The 19,027-nt window shown below is 36.8% G+C and overlaps 1 protein-coding gene across 2 annotated transcripts in view; it reads right to left on the bottom strand.

Moving 5' to 3' along the window:
- Positions 1 to 19,027, bottom strand: part of SWT1 (SWT1 RNA endoribonuclease homolog) — a 39,411-nt gene that overhangs the window by 18,800 nt on the left and 1,584 nt on the right. For both annotated transcript variants that reach the window (XM_084291279.1, XM_084291280.1), the window contains exons 3-14: positions 11,505 to 11,563; positions 9,488 to 10,226; positions 8,527 to 8,592; positions 8,345 to 8,401; positions 7,607 to 7,736; positions 7,378 to 7,479; positions 5,824 to 6,012; positions 5,133 to 5,226; positions 3,758 to 3,894; positions 2,788 to 2,939; positions 1,562 to 1,700; positions 487 to 632 (exon numbers count right to left, since the gene is read on the bottom strand). In XM_084291279.1, the coding sequence (XP_084147405.1) occupies positions 487 to 632; positions 1,562 to 1,700; positions 2,788 to 2,939; positions 3,758 to 3,894; positions 5,133 to 5,226; positions 5,824 to 6,012; positions 7,378 to 7,479; positions 7,607 to 7,736; positions 8,345 to 8,401; positions 8,527 to 8,592; positions 9,488 to 10,226; positions 11,505 to 11,563 (2,010 nt within the window). The remainder of the gene's footprint in view (positions 1 to 486; positions 633 to 1,561; positions 1,701 to 2,787; positions 2,940 to 3,757; positions 3,895 to 5,132; positions 5,227 to 5,823; positions 6,013 to 7,377; positions 7,480 to 7,606; positions 7,737 to 8,344; positions 8,402 to 8,526; positions 8,593 to 9,487; positions 10,227 to 11,504; positions 11,564 to 19,027) is intronic.

Below are 19,027 nucleotides of genomic sequence, written 5' to 3'. Positions count from 1 at the left end.
TTTTTTTTATCAGTTACAAATGCAATAGAAAACTAATTTTTAATTAAAAAAAGATTCATTTAATTAACTATTAATTATTTTTAATTAATACTTAAATTTAATTATTTTAATACAATTGTAATTATTAATAAAATTAATAATAAGATTAATTAAAATAATTAAAATAAATTTAATTTTAAAAGACTAATTTAAAAAGATGTTTTTCTTGAAGGTAACTAAGTAATGTTTTTTAGTCACCCTTCTGACACCAGCACATTTATATTAGAAAAAAGGCCTACCAAGCACAAACATAGACACAGATATTTGCTACAAGAAAATAGATGTTAAAATTGGGGTCTATTAATTTAAAAAATAACCTAGCAACATTTCCTGCAATAATTTGTTGAATTTATGGGAATAATTTAGAAGCGTAAGATGGGTTTTTAGTACAAATATAGAGTATCTCCAAGAACTTGTTAAGTGAATGAACACTGAAGCTCCTCTTACCTCTGTAAATGTTTGGTACAGCTTACTCACTTCGGCATAAGCCTGGGGAAGTACACCATTATAGTCAGACCTTGAACTGAAAGCATGCAATAATTTCTTGGATTCCTGAAGCAAGATACCAGCTGTTGAGGAGTTCACTGTTTTACCTGATATTTAGACATTAATATGGGAAATTAAAAAGAAATAAACTAGATGTTAGGAGATACTACTCTTAGGAGGCAAATCTAATACTCATAGCTGAACGAACTGAAGCGCATATAAAGCATTGAAAATGGTTCAGAAACATTGAACAGCCTCAAGAGAAGTATTAACAACAGTGTGTAGTGTTAAGACTTCTCCCTTGTTAACCAAGTCTTCCCAACTTATCCAGAGTCTGGCAAGAGGCTCAAATGGCATATTTAACACAATTGAAGAACAGCAATATCCCAGAGGATCTTTATCTGTTATAAACAAATTTATAAAAATGACATTAAATAAATGAAAGGGGGGGAGTTGTTTGTTTGGTTTTGCTTTTTTAAAAACAAACCTCCCTGTCTTCATCTGTCACATAAAGTAACCTTTACCCCTCCCCAATTTGTTTAGCAAATGTAGATCATTTGGCCACACATAATGCGGTGGCAAATGAAGGAAGGATTATTTGCTTTTTAAAAAGAGTTCAGAAACTTCAGTGACCATTGCTGCATATTTCCATTAAAATGTTTTTTCCTTGATTTTTGCAGATACAAACAGATGTGTGAAATAGATAACCCTAAATTAAAAGAAAAAAAGGAGAAGGACTACATTACTATTAATACTATTTATATATATATTTATATATAAATTTATAACTATTATATACATATATATAATAAATACTATATCATAAATATATTTATATATACCTGGTTTGGTAGGGGGGTTGGACCCGATGATCTCTTGAGGTCCCTTCCAACCCCTACAATTCTGTGATTGTGTGATTCCATGATTCTGTGATTTTATCATACAGACTATGTGCCTTTTCAAAGTGTCTAACTACTAAAACCAGAACAATGAGTTTATTTACAAGTTTATAATTAACTTTCTTAAAGATTCTTACCTGTACAAAAGTGTTTATAGAGACATTCAACAGTTGCAAGTAAGCTCCTTGGCACAACATGACCAAAGACAGCCACCCAGTGTTTTTTAAAACACTGCAGCAAGTTTGCTAATGTCCATGGTGGCTTCAGGTATAGTATCTGAAAAAGAATACATTTAAAAATCCATAGACGTGGTCGTATACATTTCAGAACATCTCTGTTCTTCAATAACGTTATGATTTGTGCTTGCTCAAGTATAATTTCAATGATTCCTCAGAAATAGTTATACTCAGATTTAACAAATTTATCTATCTAAAAAATGTGATTTGGCAACATTATGGGTTACACAGAGATGCTCATGTAGGAGTGTCCAGTGTACAATAATAACCTTTCAACATTTGCATGAGGCTTTGTTCTCCTTTTCTCAAATATTGAAAACGTCCTCAAGTAAACTCTAAAGAGATTTAATGCATTGTTTATGTAGAAATGCCAGAGTAACAGTAAACATGCCTTTGATTATCTACAATTACTGAGAAAGTAAAAAGAAACACGTTTCCTACCTGTTGACTATACATACATGAAGTAATATGTGCATATCGCAATGAAATTTTAATTTATTACTATAAAGTAAAACCAGAAATTGGGAAGACATTGACAAGAATCAGGTAAGTTAATTGTAAATGCCTAAATACTTAACACTTAATCAAAGCTCTCTCTTGTGGAACAGGAGATGCAAATAGTATATAAAAGCATCTGCTCTGATGGGAGATAAGTGCAACAAGTTATTTATTTGCAACAAGTGCAAATAAAATTAATTAACTAATTAATTAAATTATTTAATAAAATAAATAAAATATATTATTTAAAATATGATTAAAGTATTTCTTGAAGGACATATTTACAATGCAGTGATTTAATCACACTGGAAAAGCAGAAATCTAGATTTAATGAAATTAATACAAAGAGGTCTGAAAACTCGTACTTCACGGCCAGCATTTCTATTACTGTATTATTAAAACCCTGCCCATATTAGTAAAACACTGCACAGTCATTACTGGTTAAATACAATAATCTTGTTAGAAAGTGAAACTGGAAAATGGAACATGCTTGGTAAGTGAACTGTTACGTTAGTGAATTGTATGAATTAGCTGTTTGGTTTAGCATAGGTACTAACACCGTTAAAATACCAAGGACACTTAAACCTCTTAAAACTTGAAATATTAAGAAAGACGTCATATGAAACTACCTCCATCCATAGGTTTCCAAATGCAATTTTCATTTCAGTTTCCAAAATACATGATAAAGCTTCTCCTAAATTCTTCTCAAGATCTGGAAGGATATTTGGAAATTGAGCAGAAAGATGAGCTTCGCTTCTTTCTGTTTTCTGGAATTCTGTATCTGTAAAACCAATGGCAATAAAAGGTACTTATTGCAACTGCTTCTGTATCTAATTTAGGTTGATAGAACACAAATCACTTGTTCCCATAAATAAAAGGCAGTCTGCATTTCATATTTATGTTACAAAGCAGATAAGCTAATTAAGTATCAAACATTTTTACTTATACCCACTTGTATTGCAAATATTTTTAATTATGAGCTACTAAACGAGAAAATCTTATTTCTCCAAAGTATTATTCATTTGTCATCTCATTCCATATTACTTTTTTCCTTAAATAACTTATATACAGCCAGTGGGGTTATCAGCAAGTATGAGAAGAACACTACTTACTATTGTAAGCTGTGTAAGCTATTGTATTTGCATTTTTAGAAATATGAACGGGCAACCCAAGAATTAAGACTTACTGGTTGGGAGGCAGGTAAAGCTATTATTATAAAATGTAAAGGAGTGACCTAAACATACAAAATTTTACAACTAAATATGAATAGGACCCAAACTGGTTCAACCGGAAAAATCTATTTTCAGTCCTAAAAATTTCAGAACACCTTTTAAATGACTATAAACACAGGTAATCCATGCTGTGGGTTTGTTTCTTTTTTCTGTTAAATAAAGATATGTTTCATGAATTTTCTCAAACCCTACGAGACAGATGTTTTAATAGAGGTCTCAAACTTTCAGGAACCTGTCCAAAACAAGAAGTACTTTTATCCATTCAAAGTGTATAAAAACCGAGCTTAGAGTAGAAACTCTTCTCCTGCTCCTAAGTGATTACTGTCTCAAAAGTCAGCATATTTATGTACACATTAAACAAACTTACCATATTTTGACTGTTGCAGCTCAACACAGTTCTGGTGCCTGTTTACATTCAGATTCTGTAGAGCAGTAACCAAATCTGCTTTGCAAAATGCCTTGACCTCACTCACAATGGCTTTATTGCATAAATTTTTATCATCCCTAGAAGAGAATTAATTTCTGACATAAGGCTGACATTACTACATATTAAGTAATAAAAGTACCACATTGAATGATTTGTCTTCTGTAAGTTAATTTTGTAAGCTTCATTATATACAGAGTTTTCCATCTCAAGCAATTAGAACCAGTGCAATGAATTAAACCAGAATATTAACTAAAGCAGCTATCGTGAAAAAATGTGTTCCAGGCTCCAGGCTTGCTTTATGGAAAACAACCATAAATACTGTAGTAGTGACACCCAGTTGCTATCAACTTAGAATGCAAACAAAGCAATGTTTTGAAGACATATCTAATTAGATTAACATAACAAATCCTCATTTTTTACACCCATTTCTACTGTTCTGCTGGCCAAACTGTCACAGATGCTACCTTGAGTCATCCATACTCCAGCAGAACTATTACATACATGCAATACAGACGTGGATTCTAATAATTTCCCACAAATTCCCATTGCTGCTATTGTTGCAGCAATGCATTTTCAGATGAAAAGCACTCCTGAAGTCACCTTCAACATCTCCTGTTCTTTACTCTGATAAATCTGAAGTCATACCAACACTGTGACTGAAATAGTATTTCCAGCAACAACCCAGTTTCACAAATGAACTTACACAAACCTATGAACTTAACCTGAAGCTATACAGCAAAGAGTTTTAACAAAGACCAAACTATATACAGTACCTGTCAAGTAGTACAAACCTCTTAAAAACTAGCTTTACATGACTTATATCAAACCAAGGATCAATATTCGAAACTCAGCTGTTACCATCACAGAACAAGAGCAGAGGCAAATCTGTCTCTGTCTTCCATCTTTCTGTGATTGCCCTTGTCAATGTTTATTATTATTTCCAACCAGGTGGGCAGAAGCATGTACCTAACTGGATCTCAATCAGTAAGACATTTTTTTTTATTTCAATTTCATAACTCTAATATTTTTTGTGAGAAGTCAGAATTAAATCTGAGAAAGCTATGCTTTCAAAAGTTTTAAAATTGAACATTGAATAAACTTCATCCTATTTCAGGCCTCCTGCACATGAAGGTGATTAAGCCTACAACCTTTGTGTTTTATTGTACCCTTCTACTCCAGCTTTTAAGAGGGTGACTGCTCCTTAAAAACCTTATTGCTGAAGCAGCCCTTCACTATAAGGTACGACTTGAAAATGCTGTTTTTGGCACAAGACTACCTTAAACTTCATAAGAACTCTAGAAACACAGGAACTCACGTGCACAGTATGACAACAGCTTGAGGAAAGAGGCTCTGATACTGCAGACAACATTGTAAAACACGATCATCATTATTCTCGTCACTCAGGCCATCTGTAAAGTTAGTTAAGAGTTAAGACAGAGCTGACTTGTAACTAAACATAAGAAATACTTCAGTGTAGTCATGGCACTGTTTCTAAATGTAAAAGTCCCTAAACAAGGACAGAGAAGTGTAATCAAAGCACAAATATGAGTTCTGAATTCTGAGGTATTGCTCCACTCAAGAACACTACAGTTTTGCCAGGAAACCTCCAAGTAAAACATGCATAAGTTTCTGAATACGTTAGATTTTGCTACAACTTACCCAAGAGCAAAAGCATAAAACATATCCTTAGCTTGTAGATTAAAAAAAGGAGTAACCAGATGAATTTTCATTAAGTAATCCCTCACTTAGCAACATAATAGGTGCAGTTTAAAGTGAGAAACGACCAATAAAACAATAGTGCACAAAGCACCAACACGAATAACCTATTTGCACACTATAGCCTTGGATACGCTCTGAAGCCTGCTGTAAGCCATTAGCAAATTTTTATTAGCAAAGTGTAAAATCAGAGTGAAGACCGTATTAAACTCAAAATTTATTGCTGAGGTTCACACTAGGCAAATCACAAGGATTTAAGAACCCAAAACCAAATAAACTGTACATCTTACATGTTTTTTGAGAAGCAAGCTGCATGGATTGCCCCCACAATTTTGGATCTTGTTTTTTGAGACACATGTAGATAAACTGGACTGCAGGGATAGCTTTGTCCCGAACATGCTGCAACATTTTCCCCTTCTTCAAATTGTCCAACTCTTGTAAAACAACCCAGGGAATTATCAGTGCAAGTCTGCCAACACCTACAAGGAAAAAAAAAAAAAAAACAAACAACAACAAAGACAATTTGAAAGATAAACTGATAATACAGTTAAATTTGAATCCAAACACCATATTTATCTAAGCTCACCCTCCCCACCTTTTTTTTCCCCCAATAGTTTTCATTTTCAGTGCTCAGGAACACCTAGCATTAAAAAATGAACAGCTAAAGTTCCCTCTTTCTAATCTAACTTCAAACTGGAAATGTACCAATTGCACGTGAAAGTAACAATATTAGGCAAACAAAATGAATAAACAATTTTAATCAAATGGATACCTTGAAAACAGTGTGTAGCAATATTGTAAAACATTTATGGTGATTAACACCCCATCACACTCACTGTAAAATGTTAAAGTAAGGTGACAGTAGCTGAAAATACTGGAATGAACATGATAGTCACTATACAAACACAAACATGAAATAAAAGAGTAATGGTTTGCACTAACTGCCAACCAGCATTCCTATAAGATAGAAAGAGGAAGTATGGATATTGGACCATGGTTTTATTTGTAACTAATTCAGAAATTCTATGATTGTTTTGTTGGTCCACCCAAAACAAGTACTTCAATTGTTTTCTTTCCCATTCATATGAGAATACAATATTTAAGATATACATTAACATCCACCTGCATTGCAGTAAATAGGTCAGTAATCATCAACCCTCTGAACCTTTGGTGTAATGGGTCCGGTGCATGACCAGAAACAGGGAGGTGCAATATTCTAAAATAAATGCATCTGAGCCAGCAGCTCCCATTTTACACAATGCAACACCATTCCTAACTTGGGAAAGAGAAATACAGTCTGGCACACTCTTGAAAATTACTTGGACCTTTATTAAAGTTATTTTCCATTTGGCTGGAATAGGTGTATTCATTAGCTAAGAGAACTAAAGCACCACAAGCACTCTGATAAATTCAAAACACGTTGAACAGCAGCTAACATGCACAATCCTAATTCTGCTAACAGTAAATCACTAAAACATCACTACCACTAGTGGATTAATGGATTAAATGTTTCAAAGTATATTCTTGTCTCTAAATGTAGACTTATTTACTTCTGAAAATTCATACACATTCCTGGGAATGTAAGTACACCAGTATAAGCATAGTAGGTACTACTTCATATCTGAACTTTCCTTAAGAGGTAGCCTATTTGGGTTCACTGAACCAGCCACAGAAACAGTGTGAGCCTCTTGTCTCTGCATGAAACCTGATGTCTTTTCAAGGAGCCTTTTTGTTTTTCTGTGGTTTAGTTTTGTTTTTTTTTTGTTTGTTTGTTTCATATAGTCTGAAATTCTTACATCTGTTTTTTCTTAAAATTTCTTGTTGGCCACTACGTATTCACATACCTGGTATATCCTCAGATTTCAGGGACTTGACAAACTCAAGGTGACTGATCATTATATTTGTGTCAATCACTACTAGTATGTTCAGACCAGAAGTAGAAGCCCCTGGGGAAAAAAACAAACAAACAAACCAGTTGTGAGAAAATCAGTTGTATACTCTTTACTCAGGTCAGTAACTGATTTTAATGACCAGACTCAAGTAAATACCAAAGAACGTAAGATCACGACATACCAGCGGAAATATTTAAATCCTGTTCTGGAAGATCTATTTCCATACTTGTAAGTTCTCCACAGGTCTGTGCTACAGACAATGACATCCTCTTTTCAATACGAGCAACATGCAAATCTTCAACTATCTGCATCTACAATGAAAAATATGTACATATATGAACTTAATTACGTTTAAGTAATCATTTCTGAATTGTTTCCAAAAGAGATACATTTTCATTAATGGTTTTATGTTGAAACTGACTAAAACTGAAACAAAATATTTTAAGTTGGTACAGCAAAGGTAAAGCTGTGAGAATCTTCTGCCCATCCTCCACTGTAAGAAGTCCACAAAAAGACATCCAAAATATGGCCTAGAAGCCTTTGTTTGTGACCTAGTACCCCAAATTTTTCCTCCATTTTTTTGCTATATAGACTGCAATTCACCTATCATATGTTTCTCAAAAAGTATCTCTCTTCCTTCTGGAAAGTTACAGGTAGGCAAATGTGATAGCTAGATTATGCAAGCAACTACAAAGGCCCCCAGTGCTGCAGAGAATAATATAAATATTATACATTTCTATCTCAGAAAGTTCCTGATTAGCAATACTTCACTTTAGTATTTGAAAAAAATGCTCTACATATTTAGAAGTGTAGATCATAAACTATCAATGAAGAATATTAGGGAAGGCCATGGAGTTGTCTAGCCACAAAACTCCATTTTTTAATATAACTAGGAAGTGTTAAATGAAGCATTACTAACCTCTTGGTCTCCTTCTAGGTTCTCACTGCCTTGAGGGGGTGGAAAGACTTCAAAGCTCTGTAGGAAGAGTTACAAAAACATACCAACACCACAAAATATCAAGAAAGACTGAGGAACAAGTGATCCCCTTGTCATGAGATTCAGAATATAGCTCTTTAGTATTAAACAAGTGCATCACTTACCTTTTGGATAGATTTTATATTCTCTCTGACTTGGTAGGAGTCAGATGTGCATGGGACCTCAAAATTCTAGAAACAAATAGTAACAGAAGTAGGATATGTTACAGTCTTTCAAAAAGAATTATTTTTAGAAAACACTGAATATTGCCAAGTGAAATTAACAGGTAATAAAGTGGGTTTTTGATATCCATGATAAAGCATCTACAACAGCATTTTAAAGGGCTTATAAGGTTGGTTTTCCTTTAAAATAAATGTAGTGTTTTACACAGTAAATTTATTTTTCCAATCTCTTGTGGGTTCAATGATTTCCATGACTCTGAATGTGATTATCATCTTTGCATGTGCACAAAATGATTGCACTACTACATGAACTGAAATTTCTAAAAATTAATGCTAGGCATGTTAAACAATGACAACAAAAAGTAAGGATGCTCAAGATAAGAAGATACGTAAATAGAGGTGTGGAGACAAACACCACTAGAACTCACAAACAAACTGTATCACAGCCAAACAAGAATTTATGCAGGAAATTAATGAATTCAGTCCTAGATCCACAAGAACAAGTTCTCCGGGCATCACTTTGCTGGCAATAAGCATCTGTTTGGCAGGGAGTTTCATTGGCTCAATTTGTGCATACAGCCCTGTCAGCTCAGAAAAAATTTCCATTGACTTACATCTAAATCGAAGTAACCCAAGCACCTGGCAGTAAGGTAAAGCTACAGAAGCATATGTGCAAATGCAGTCCTAACAGACATTTATTCCTCCAGTTTATCTAACCATTTAGCAGAGCAGAGAAGCATTTTAATGCGTTTTACAGTGTGAGCAGAAAAATCCATCTAGTTGGTTCTGGAATTCTGTTTGAATTCTGCAGGACAGTCAGCTTACATAAAAACCACCAGCAATTCAGAAAAACTGCCTGGAACAACTATCTGCATTATAACAGAAATAACTGTGTTCTTGTTACCTGCTTAAAACATACTGCTGGGGCTTCAAAGTCTGTTTCCTCAGTCCCTGAATTACCAGTAGCTTGATGAGAATCAGCATCCTGTTTTTTCCATTTACAACAGTCCCATCGTTGAGGTGTTTCAGTTGATGGTGTACATTTATTAGCTTGGAGATTTTTCTTAGAAAACTCCTCATATCCTTCTTCATACTCTTCTTCACAAGTCCTAGATAATTTATTTGACTTCTTAGTGAAAGGCCTATCATCATGCACAGTCTCTGTGGATGTGCTAGGTGACTTTTTTGGAATTCTGACATCTTCACTCCATTTTTTGGCTCTGTCTGCCTTTTTATGGGGAACATGCAAATCATACACAGATGACTTAAGTTTTTCCAACATAGTTTGTTCAGCTTTTTCCTTTAGTTTGCAGAGTTCAACTTTCTCTTTCCTTTTCTTCACCACCTTGTCCCTCTGAACTGCAAAGCTATGCCAGAGTCTTTTTCCTTCTGTTCCATCTAAAGTACCTTTGTTGTGATTTTCCCTGCTAGTAGTCATTACATCAGTGGTGCTTGCACTTTTTCCACATTTAGTTTCTTTGGATTTAAATTGTATAACTATTCTCTTTCGCTTTTCAGATTGGATTAAAGAATTGTCTGAAGTTCTGCTTCTGTTTGGAGATTTTCCTTGGGATCTTCCATCAGCACCAGTCTTAGAACTTTGGTATCGTTTCTTCCCTTGCCCATCTTTCTCTGTTTTGAATCTACAGAAATGTTACCAAAAAAAAAAAAAAAGCTCAGTTGGTATAATAGAACAAAAAACAAAGAAACAAACAAGCACAACTGTTCTTGATTTTGGCAGTTACAACTATATATTTGTGAGTAGCACACTGGTGTGTCCTTAACCATGAGCAACATCTGTCCTTTAAAATAACTTGATAGAGCACTTTTGATGTATACATCTTTACCGGCTGTACAGCAGTTTCAATTTACCAAATTGAGAAGATTTTTTTGCATTTTACTACCTTTTGGTTTGAGAGTTGCCCTAATGCGATCTTATCACATTGCCAAGTTTTAACAGCATTTTAGTGATGCTAAGGTGCGTCACCCTAAAATTCAAGTATGCAGCAATCTTGGTCACACAGTGCCAAGCACTTAATGGCTTTCAAACAGTGCAGGTTAAACAGGCTGAGTAACTTGGAAAAGGAATGACTGAGGGAAATACATTAACATTCTACAGGAATTATGACAGGAAGACTGAATAAGAATCTATTTCTTGTAAGAGCAGAGAAAATACTCAATGAATTTACGATACAGTAGGCTTAAAATACCCAAAGAAAGTTTCTGCCCTACTCTATAACAGCGTTATCAAAAGTACTGGAGCAGTAAAGGTTGTTTAGGAAACTTGTGTAGGACAGGTTACTTAAATGCACTGATAAGCATGCAAAAAGACTGTGCCACAATTAAGAAACAATCCAAAGCTTTACCATCTCAGGATTCACAACATCATTCTTACCTTGTGTTAAACAGTTTTTGAACACTGTTTCCACATGCTATGCTTAAGGTGAAAGATTGCTTTATTTGCCTTCGAATCAGTTACTTCACACATCTGAAGAACTCAATGATTTCAGGACTACAGGGGATCTATTAAAGGTGCTAATTTCACCGCAGAATTATCCTCCAGACTTCACTGTAGCTTTTTTTTTTTTTTGTTTTCCTAACAGAACATGTGTAATATGCAGTACAGATCAAGAAAGAAGTACTCAAGACAGAAAAAAATATTTTTTTTTATGACAGTAGTGTAGGAAGGATATTATTCCTATCTTATTAGAATTTAAAAAATGTTGTTTGAACCCTGTTTTCTCCACTATCTCAACATGACCATCTTAGACAGAATCCACTCATACATCCACTCATAAATGCAATGCCAATACTTCATCAATTAAAATGCCAGATTTTATCTGGTGAACAAATCGAATACAAATCTGAAATTCAAATTCAATTTTTTAGCAGTTCTCTTTAATGACAGAGCAAAAACTTACCTGTGAAATTCTGTCTCTCCTCTCATAGTACGATTATAAGATCTTGTGTCTTCAGAGTTCTGTAAGAAGGGAGAAAAAAACTAAGGGTTTATAAAGAAAACAGCCATAACAAAACCTTCACAAGATGGAACAAGCTATTATTTCATGCTAGATTCACTCTGATTTCAAGTAAGTTAACCTTGAAAAAGGCAGATCCATACCTGTCAAGATCTAAAGAAGGTGTTTTCCCTCAACACAGCCACGATGTGCTATATACACTATCATCTTTTGAATTGTTCTACAGTATGGAATTGGATTAGATTCTCTAATTCCCTTAAGAACAGGAACCAGAGTTTGTATTTCTAAAGGTGCAGCTACTATAATAGGTTCTGTATCTATAAGGGCTGTATAGGTGGCTACTAGTAATTTTTCCCAAGGTGAGTATCATGCCGTCGCTTTGAACTAAATTGTAGAGTAGTTAATAGGGATTTCTCAAGAGCTTGTTACCACAGCCCCTCCTGATATACACTCACGTTACTTGTTTCTTATCAGGAAAATCCCCGATTACTCCTGGTTTGAGTGGAACTTGTTCTATTTCTTTAGCTAAAACCTGATAACATGACAATGTAGGGCTGTTTGAATCCATCACAGGTAAAAGCAAACCTTTCCTGGTCCTCAGGTTGTAATGGCACCATGAAAACATATCCTCAGTGCCTGAGGCACTGTGGTGGGTACACTCCACTCCTGTACTTGGCATAAGTCTTGCTCAGGCTTAGGAGTGGCAGCAGACCTCAATGAAATCGCTCCTCAAAGGGATAGCCCATTAACAATTGAGCCCCAGGCAGAGCTCATGCCAGGGCACAACCTGATAAGGAATCTGAGAAGGACTAGGAGTCGATCACTTCATCTAATGAATATGAAAGGAAAAGCCATCATGGCAGAATTCCTCAATTCCTCTGTTACCTCCAGAATTTGGTGAAGTCTGACACTGCCTCACTCCCCCGTTGGGGGGGGGGGGAGGAATAGCACAACTTCATTCCTAAACGAATCAGCAAAAAACCTAAATCCTGTACAATTACTGACCAAAAGACAACAGTCTTGCAATCCTACAAATAGCGATCCCAAACAAAAACCCCTGGAGCTCTCCAAGGACCACAGTGGTCTGTGCCCTCCATCTCACCCTGAGCTGTGGAGACTTCAGGACACCCCTGAGTAGATGCGCATCGCAGGGCCGACCCTTTGAGGCACACCCTCCTCTGTGGGACAAAGGAAGAAGGAGGCTGAGTAATTAAATCCCAACAAGGGAGTAGGGATACCCCTGAGGGGATGTACATCTCAGGGCTGAACTCCTTAAGGAACAAGCTTTCCACATACCAAGAGGAAGTAGGCTGAGTAATTCACTCAAGGGGATATTTAGGAAGCATGTGACTGTATTTTTAACCGCCCATAGACCCTGTGGTAAGTCCCAGGTGAACCTTGCCATTCACAAATCTTTAAGTTGGTGTTTCTACTGTGGCAAATTTCTTTAGATCATTGTGTTAATTAACTATTACTTAGACACTAATTAAGTGTTGCCAAAATCATGTCCCTGCCCATGGCACAGGGGTTGGAATTAGATGGGGTCCCTTCCAACCTAAACCATTCCATGATTAAATCTAACTTTGTTATTTGTTTTAATGGTATATAATAAATCTTCAATTGCTGCATTAGAGTTAACAACAGTAGAGTTGTGCAAAATCTAATTCCATGACAGGCACCATCTAAGGATGAGCCACTTGTTATAAACTGTTATATATGGAGTGGTAATTCGTGTCGAGAAAATGGCTGCTATTAATAAAGAAGGGGGAGATGTGGGAGTGTGGCCATGGGGGTTGGAAAGCCCCGTGGTTGAGATAACATTAGACTCTTAACGATGAGGCCAGCAGGAATGTAAAAGAGTTTAGAGGGAACAAAGAAGGGTGATTCAGGAGACTCCATGCAGTCTTGGGTTTCTTGTTCTCCAGCCGTTAAGGCATGGAAGTTTCTGGGTGTTTGCTGTTGTTGTTACATTCAAAGTTTGACCAATGAAAAGTTGTTTTGAAAAGAATTGCTGTGGGGAGAAGGGTATAAGAGGGGAGCCTGTCCTCAAGATAAAAAAAAAAAAAAAAAAAAAAAGGCAACGCGATGTGATGAAGTTATGTCATCAATAAAGCAGAAAGAAGGAATGAAAAGGAACAGGCTAGCGGAATGGAGACCAGGATGGGAACAGGCACATTGATCGCCTCATGAAGATAGGTTTGGCCAAACTCAGCAAACTGCTCAGAGAAGCTCGTACTGAAAGTTGCTGGAAACAGGCGCTCTGGAGCTGGAGAGAAGCTCAAGCTGAGAGAAGCAGACCCACGCACACAACTGCCCCTCGCTGGTAAGCAGCCGGGCATTATGGGGAATCATACGTCCTTAGGAACAAAGACTGTCCTGGTAGCCTCACAGCTTATTCTCCTTATTAACAATCAGACAGTTTATGAGCCTGAAATAACGGGACCAAATTGAGGTCAAGGTGTGGGACTCTGCAACTAAAACCGACAAGGTTGCAGTGGGATTGCTTGGCACCTGGCGAGCAGTCCCTGAGGCCTTAAAGAGCCCTGTGGGACCACAGTTCAGAAATGTGTGGTTTGCCAGATAGTGAGGGAGCTGCGGGCTCCTTTACTGATCCGACTGCTACACCATGGGCCCCTCTGCCGCTACAGCCATCGCAGGCCTTTGCTGTTCCGCCCCCTGTTGACCTGAACGTGCCTTTTGACCCAGGCCTCATTCGCCTTGAAAAGGAGATGGATATGCTTTTCTTCAATCCGGGAAGAACAGGATACATAAGGCCTGAAGACCGAGTTGCTTGACAACTTAAAGCAAGACATTTTGTTCAAAAGGAATGGAAAATGGAGACTTGTTTGTAGTCAAGAAAAGGAATGGAAAATGGAGACTGTTAAGTCATGGAACTTAAAGGATTGTTTGTTACCTTTCCTGATTGTATGTATGTATAGGCATACTCGGGTTTAGTATGTAAAAGCAATGTTCTATATATTTAGAATGTTTGATGTTCGTGTGTGCATGTTGGTGGAGCGTAGACTCCCTGCACACCCAACACTGTTTACTTGCCTTTTATACCTTTATAGCTTTTATACCTTTTATAAATATTTGTTTTATAAATATTACAAAATTCAGATTGAGTTGAGACTTCATTTAAAACAACAGTAACAGAGGTGACAGCAGCATGTAACAGTCTGGTATTTTCATTCAATTCATAATGATCTGTTGTCAAATGCCAGGTGCTATTAGGCTTATGAACAGACCAGACAGGGAAATAATATGGGGTATGAGTTTTCTGAACAATACCAAACCATTCTAAATCCCAAACATGATATTGTTGTACATGAGTTAAGGTACTTTGCGACAATTTATGTATGGCCTGCAATAGAAAAGCAGTAGACCCCTCATCTGATATTCCACCCATGGAGATTACTAAATTTTGAGTTAGTTTGGCACTCAAGTACCTAAAGGAGCCTCAATGCTCTGAGATCTTAGTGTATCTGTACCTAATATGCTTAAAGGTCCTACCACAACTACAGGTCTCAGGGTCCTTCCATTGGGCAGAGTCAGTTTTATCCCGGCTACGGGAAGCTCTTGCCTTTTCCCAACAATTCCTGTGACAGAAATTCTTGAATTTTAATTTTTAATCCAAGAGCATCCTCCACCCTGGACTGGTATTGAGGCCCCTATATCCATGAGAAAAGAGACAATGTAATTATCATTTACGTTTAGCAATATAGAAGGACTGTTGCTAATATTAATTCCAACAATTTCAGCCACTTGGGACAGTTCATGGGAACTCCATGGGCTTTAGCTGAGGAGTTCTTCTGTCAGTTTGAAGACAGAAAGGCCAGGGAATCAGGCAGAATATTATCTGGGGTCAGAAAAGAGGAAGCAGAAGGAACAAGGCTGTCTGGCACCCTTCCAGCATTCACACCAGGGGTCTGAGCACAACTGCAACCCCTCCTGTGCTTATCCCATAATCTCTGTAGGAGAAATGTAGGCATTTTATCTATATGACCTGATGTAAGTCCTACCTTCACAGAAGACCACATAAAGACCTCAGTCTAGGCCTCCATCCTGTCTATCAGAGAGTCTACTATAACATCAATTAATTTCAACACAGAATTTAGGAACATTTGTCCCTTATGGGGATTTCCTTTTGACATTTGCGCAGCCCTCATCTTTTTTTCCCTGTGGCAAGTAGCTGAGTCAGGATTATTTTTGATGAAAGACGTCCAGTTTTACAGTTCTCAAGACGTTGTATTACTCCAAGTCTGGGCTCCACTGTGTAACATGCATTTATTTGCCTTAGAGAATGCAATATTGAATTTAATAGAGAGAACATATTTTGACCGACCCCTGCATTGGGATTTTAAAGAACTATTATGTTTCCTAGGAATTTCTGTCCAGTTGTATCCTGATGAAGCATGAGAGCCCCTGCTCCCAATTTGCAGCACTGTCACACCTATCCTAACTAGTCCTCCACTGAATATTTGGAATATTGTACATATACCTGCCTTAGCTGATATGCAGTGTAACTGGCAGCGGTCACTGTGACCTAAGGTGGTGGGGGAGCACCTCTGTTGGCAGGAGGGAGTTGTACCGTGCAATTTTTAATGACAGGGATCAGAGACTATGTTATCTTGGTTAGTTCAAATAAGGATGTGGGGGCAGAAAATTCAGCCTCAAAGTCAGCATAATCCTCCTCATCAGCACGTTTCAGTGTGCATATTCTTTCAAGGATTTCACTCTCTGAAACTAGACATGTATGCTCTTGTTCTAACCAGCATAAAGCCAGAGGTCTGAAATCAGTTTCTTAGTTGTTTTTCAAATGGCAGCTGCTCATGTTTTGGTATCTTTAGATCACTGTAAAGCAGCTCACGAGTCTGTTTCTTTTCTTCTAGAAATCTTAGTTTCTAGTTATTACAAAAAAAAAAAAAAGTGCCTACAGTAGCAATTGGCTCTGCAAAGAGCCCAATGAAAGGTCCCTTTCCTTCTGCTCCTTTTACATTTATGACTTTCTTGACACCTCTGAAATTATTCTTGCAGGATTTCCCAATTACAATTCTCACCTACTGAACTCCCATCCCCTAGGGATTTCCCTTCCCTTATATTCTACTCCATTTTGCTGTTTTTCCACAGCCTCCCCCCACGTATCTATGACTTGTATGTTTCACAAAATCCCCTTTCTGACACCAATTAAAGTCCAAGGTGTGGAGCCACCCAGCCCATGGGTATACAGAGATCACAACACTGAGTTCAGGTAGAACTGTTCAGTTCCTAGTTAGGGGGAACACTTTGAAAACAGTTACACAGGCCTGGTTAGGAATAAGGATAGTCCCCAAACAAAAAAAATTGAGCAGTTCTTGGTTAGAAGGCAGTTATATTACTGCTTGGCATATCCTTATTGTCAGCTGTATCACATTAGCGTCAGAGATCAATTGGAATGCAATTTTGATCAGGTCAGAACAGAAGCAGTTCGCTACTGCAGCTACAGAAGAGGACACAGAGCAGCCGAATGACAGACTACTGACACAAACTCTGCCCTCCGCTGATACGACTTCTGCACAGTTAGTTTATACACCTTTGGGTTAAACGACTCAAGTTTTTGCAGAACTACAGCAGAATGTAGTAAGTTACAACAGAGAAGGGTAACACATGGAACACTTCAGATAAGGAAGCTGTAGACAGTACATCCTTTTATAAATAATTCAATCCTTCAGCTATTGGGTCATGATGACTTGGCAAGGCCATTAGGTCACTGCTGCAGACGTTTTCCTAAACAGAGAGGCTCACAAAGGCCTAGGAGGCATTAGCTAGTTTGCTTGTACATTAGAAAGCACTTAAAAAATAGAAGGGTTACAGAAACCAGTAGAGCCCTAAGGAAATTAAAGAAATCTTGAAGTTCTGACTATGGTTGATTCTAGAGTTCCAGCACCAAAAAAAAGCAAAGAAATCATAAATTGAGAGGCTGTTACAGGCTGCTGCCATGCATAATCATGTCATGTTACTTGCTGCTGGAAGTGCTGCTCAGCTCACATGATTATAATCAAATAGGAATCAAACTGTTTCATTGGTTTATTAACAATTTGATTAACTGGCAATCAGTGAGCTAAATGCTCAGAATCAATACCAACAAAGTCTGTTACTGCTTTCTCACTTCAGGTCTCTTCCCCTTCACCTACAAGTTCTTGAGATTTTTAAAAAATAATTCCTTTAAACTTAAACCCTTTTCTCAGAAGTCTCTTGATCATTCCCTGATTTTCACTTAATTTGGTCATCTTAAGCAAACTTTCCTACTATGACTTTCCTCTTAGCATTATCAGTCTTGGGTAAGTGTCCTCTTGGAACAGACTGTTTTACTGTATTTACACACAATTTACAATCACACAGCAATCATATCATCTGTTGTTATGCAGGCCGCATTACCAAGAGGTGGCAGTGCTGACTCTTCCAGACAGCTCTATTTAAAGCTGTTCTAAATTATCCTGTAGCAAGTGTCCTTTCATTCATACTTCCTGAATTATATGCCAAACTATTATATGCCAAGAGGCATAAAGTCTTCTGTGATCTGCCGTCATAGTTAAATCACACAGAAACAAACAAACAAAAAAAACACAAACACCCTACAATTGTACACAAATATGACGCTATAGAAATAGCTTACCCTTTCATCTGTATGAGCCAAAGATCTCTTATCCATACTATGATCACACTAAAGATACACTTGCTACTATTCAGAAATTTCCTTATCAGTTTGCTATTAATAGATCAGGTTCCCACAGTTCTTTGCACTAGGTCAATGCTTGCATGTAGTAATATTTAACTTTGGCCCAAACAGACTGAAGACATGCAATAGCGAACTCAGTACTCTTTGAATTGGTATAGGCATTAGTAAAGGCAACACAGCTGTAGTAGGAGGTTTCAAGCAAGATCTTTAACCTTTGCACTATAGAAGAAAAAATAAAAAAGGTAAAGCCTTAGAGTAAGCTAATATTAAAAGACAAATGGATAGAGAAATTTGGGAGAAAAAACAGTAGTTACAAACATTTGGCTTTGAACTGTAATTTCTACATGTGCAAAAGGTTTCTTACGTGTATAATTCAGTTTATAAGGCCACAATTCATCAACAAACACTTGTAAATATTTGTTGAAAGATAAGACAATATAAGACAAAAGCACTCACCTTTCATATATGCTTTACGAAAACCAAAGGAAAAATCTAGCAAACTGAAGCATGGATTTATTAAATTACTGATTTATTGGCTATATATTACACTAGTAGTAGGAAATCTTTCTAGAAGTTCAAATGAACAATAAAAAAATGAATGGGAAGCTACATACAAGCATGACCAAAATGATTATCAGTGATTATTTTATACACACGCAACACACCCCAGAATATACTAAGACTATATACAATTTTAGTCATTGCTTTGAATCTCATTGGTTCAGAGGAAATACCCAACAGACACTTG

The sequence above is a fragment of the Netta rufina genome, assembly GCF_964035555.1.
Source record: "Netta rufina genome assembly, chromosome: 8".
Classification (NCBI taxonomy): Eukaryota; Metazoa; Chordata; class Aves; order Anseriformes; family Anatidae; genus Netta; species Netta rufina.
The sequence above is the reverse complement of the archived record's forward strand: the minus strand, read 5'-3'. Positions and strand labels throughout refer to the sequence as shown.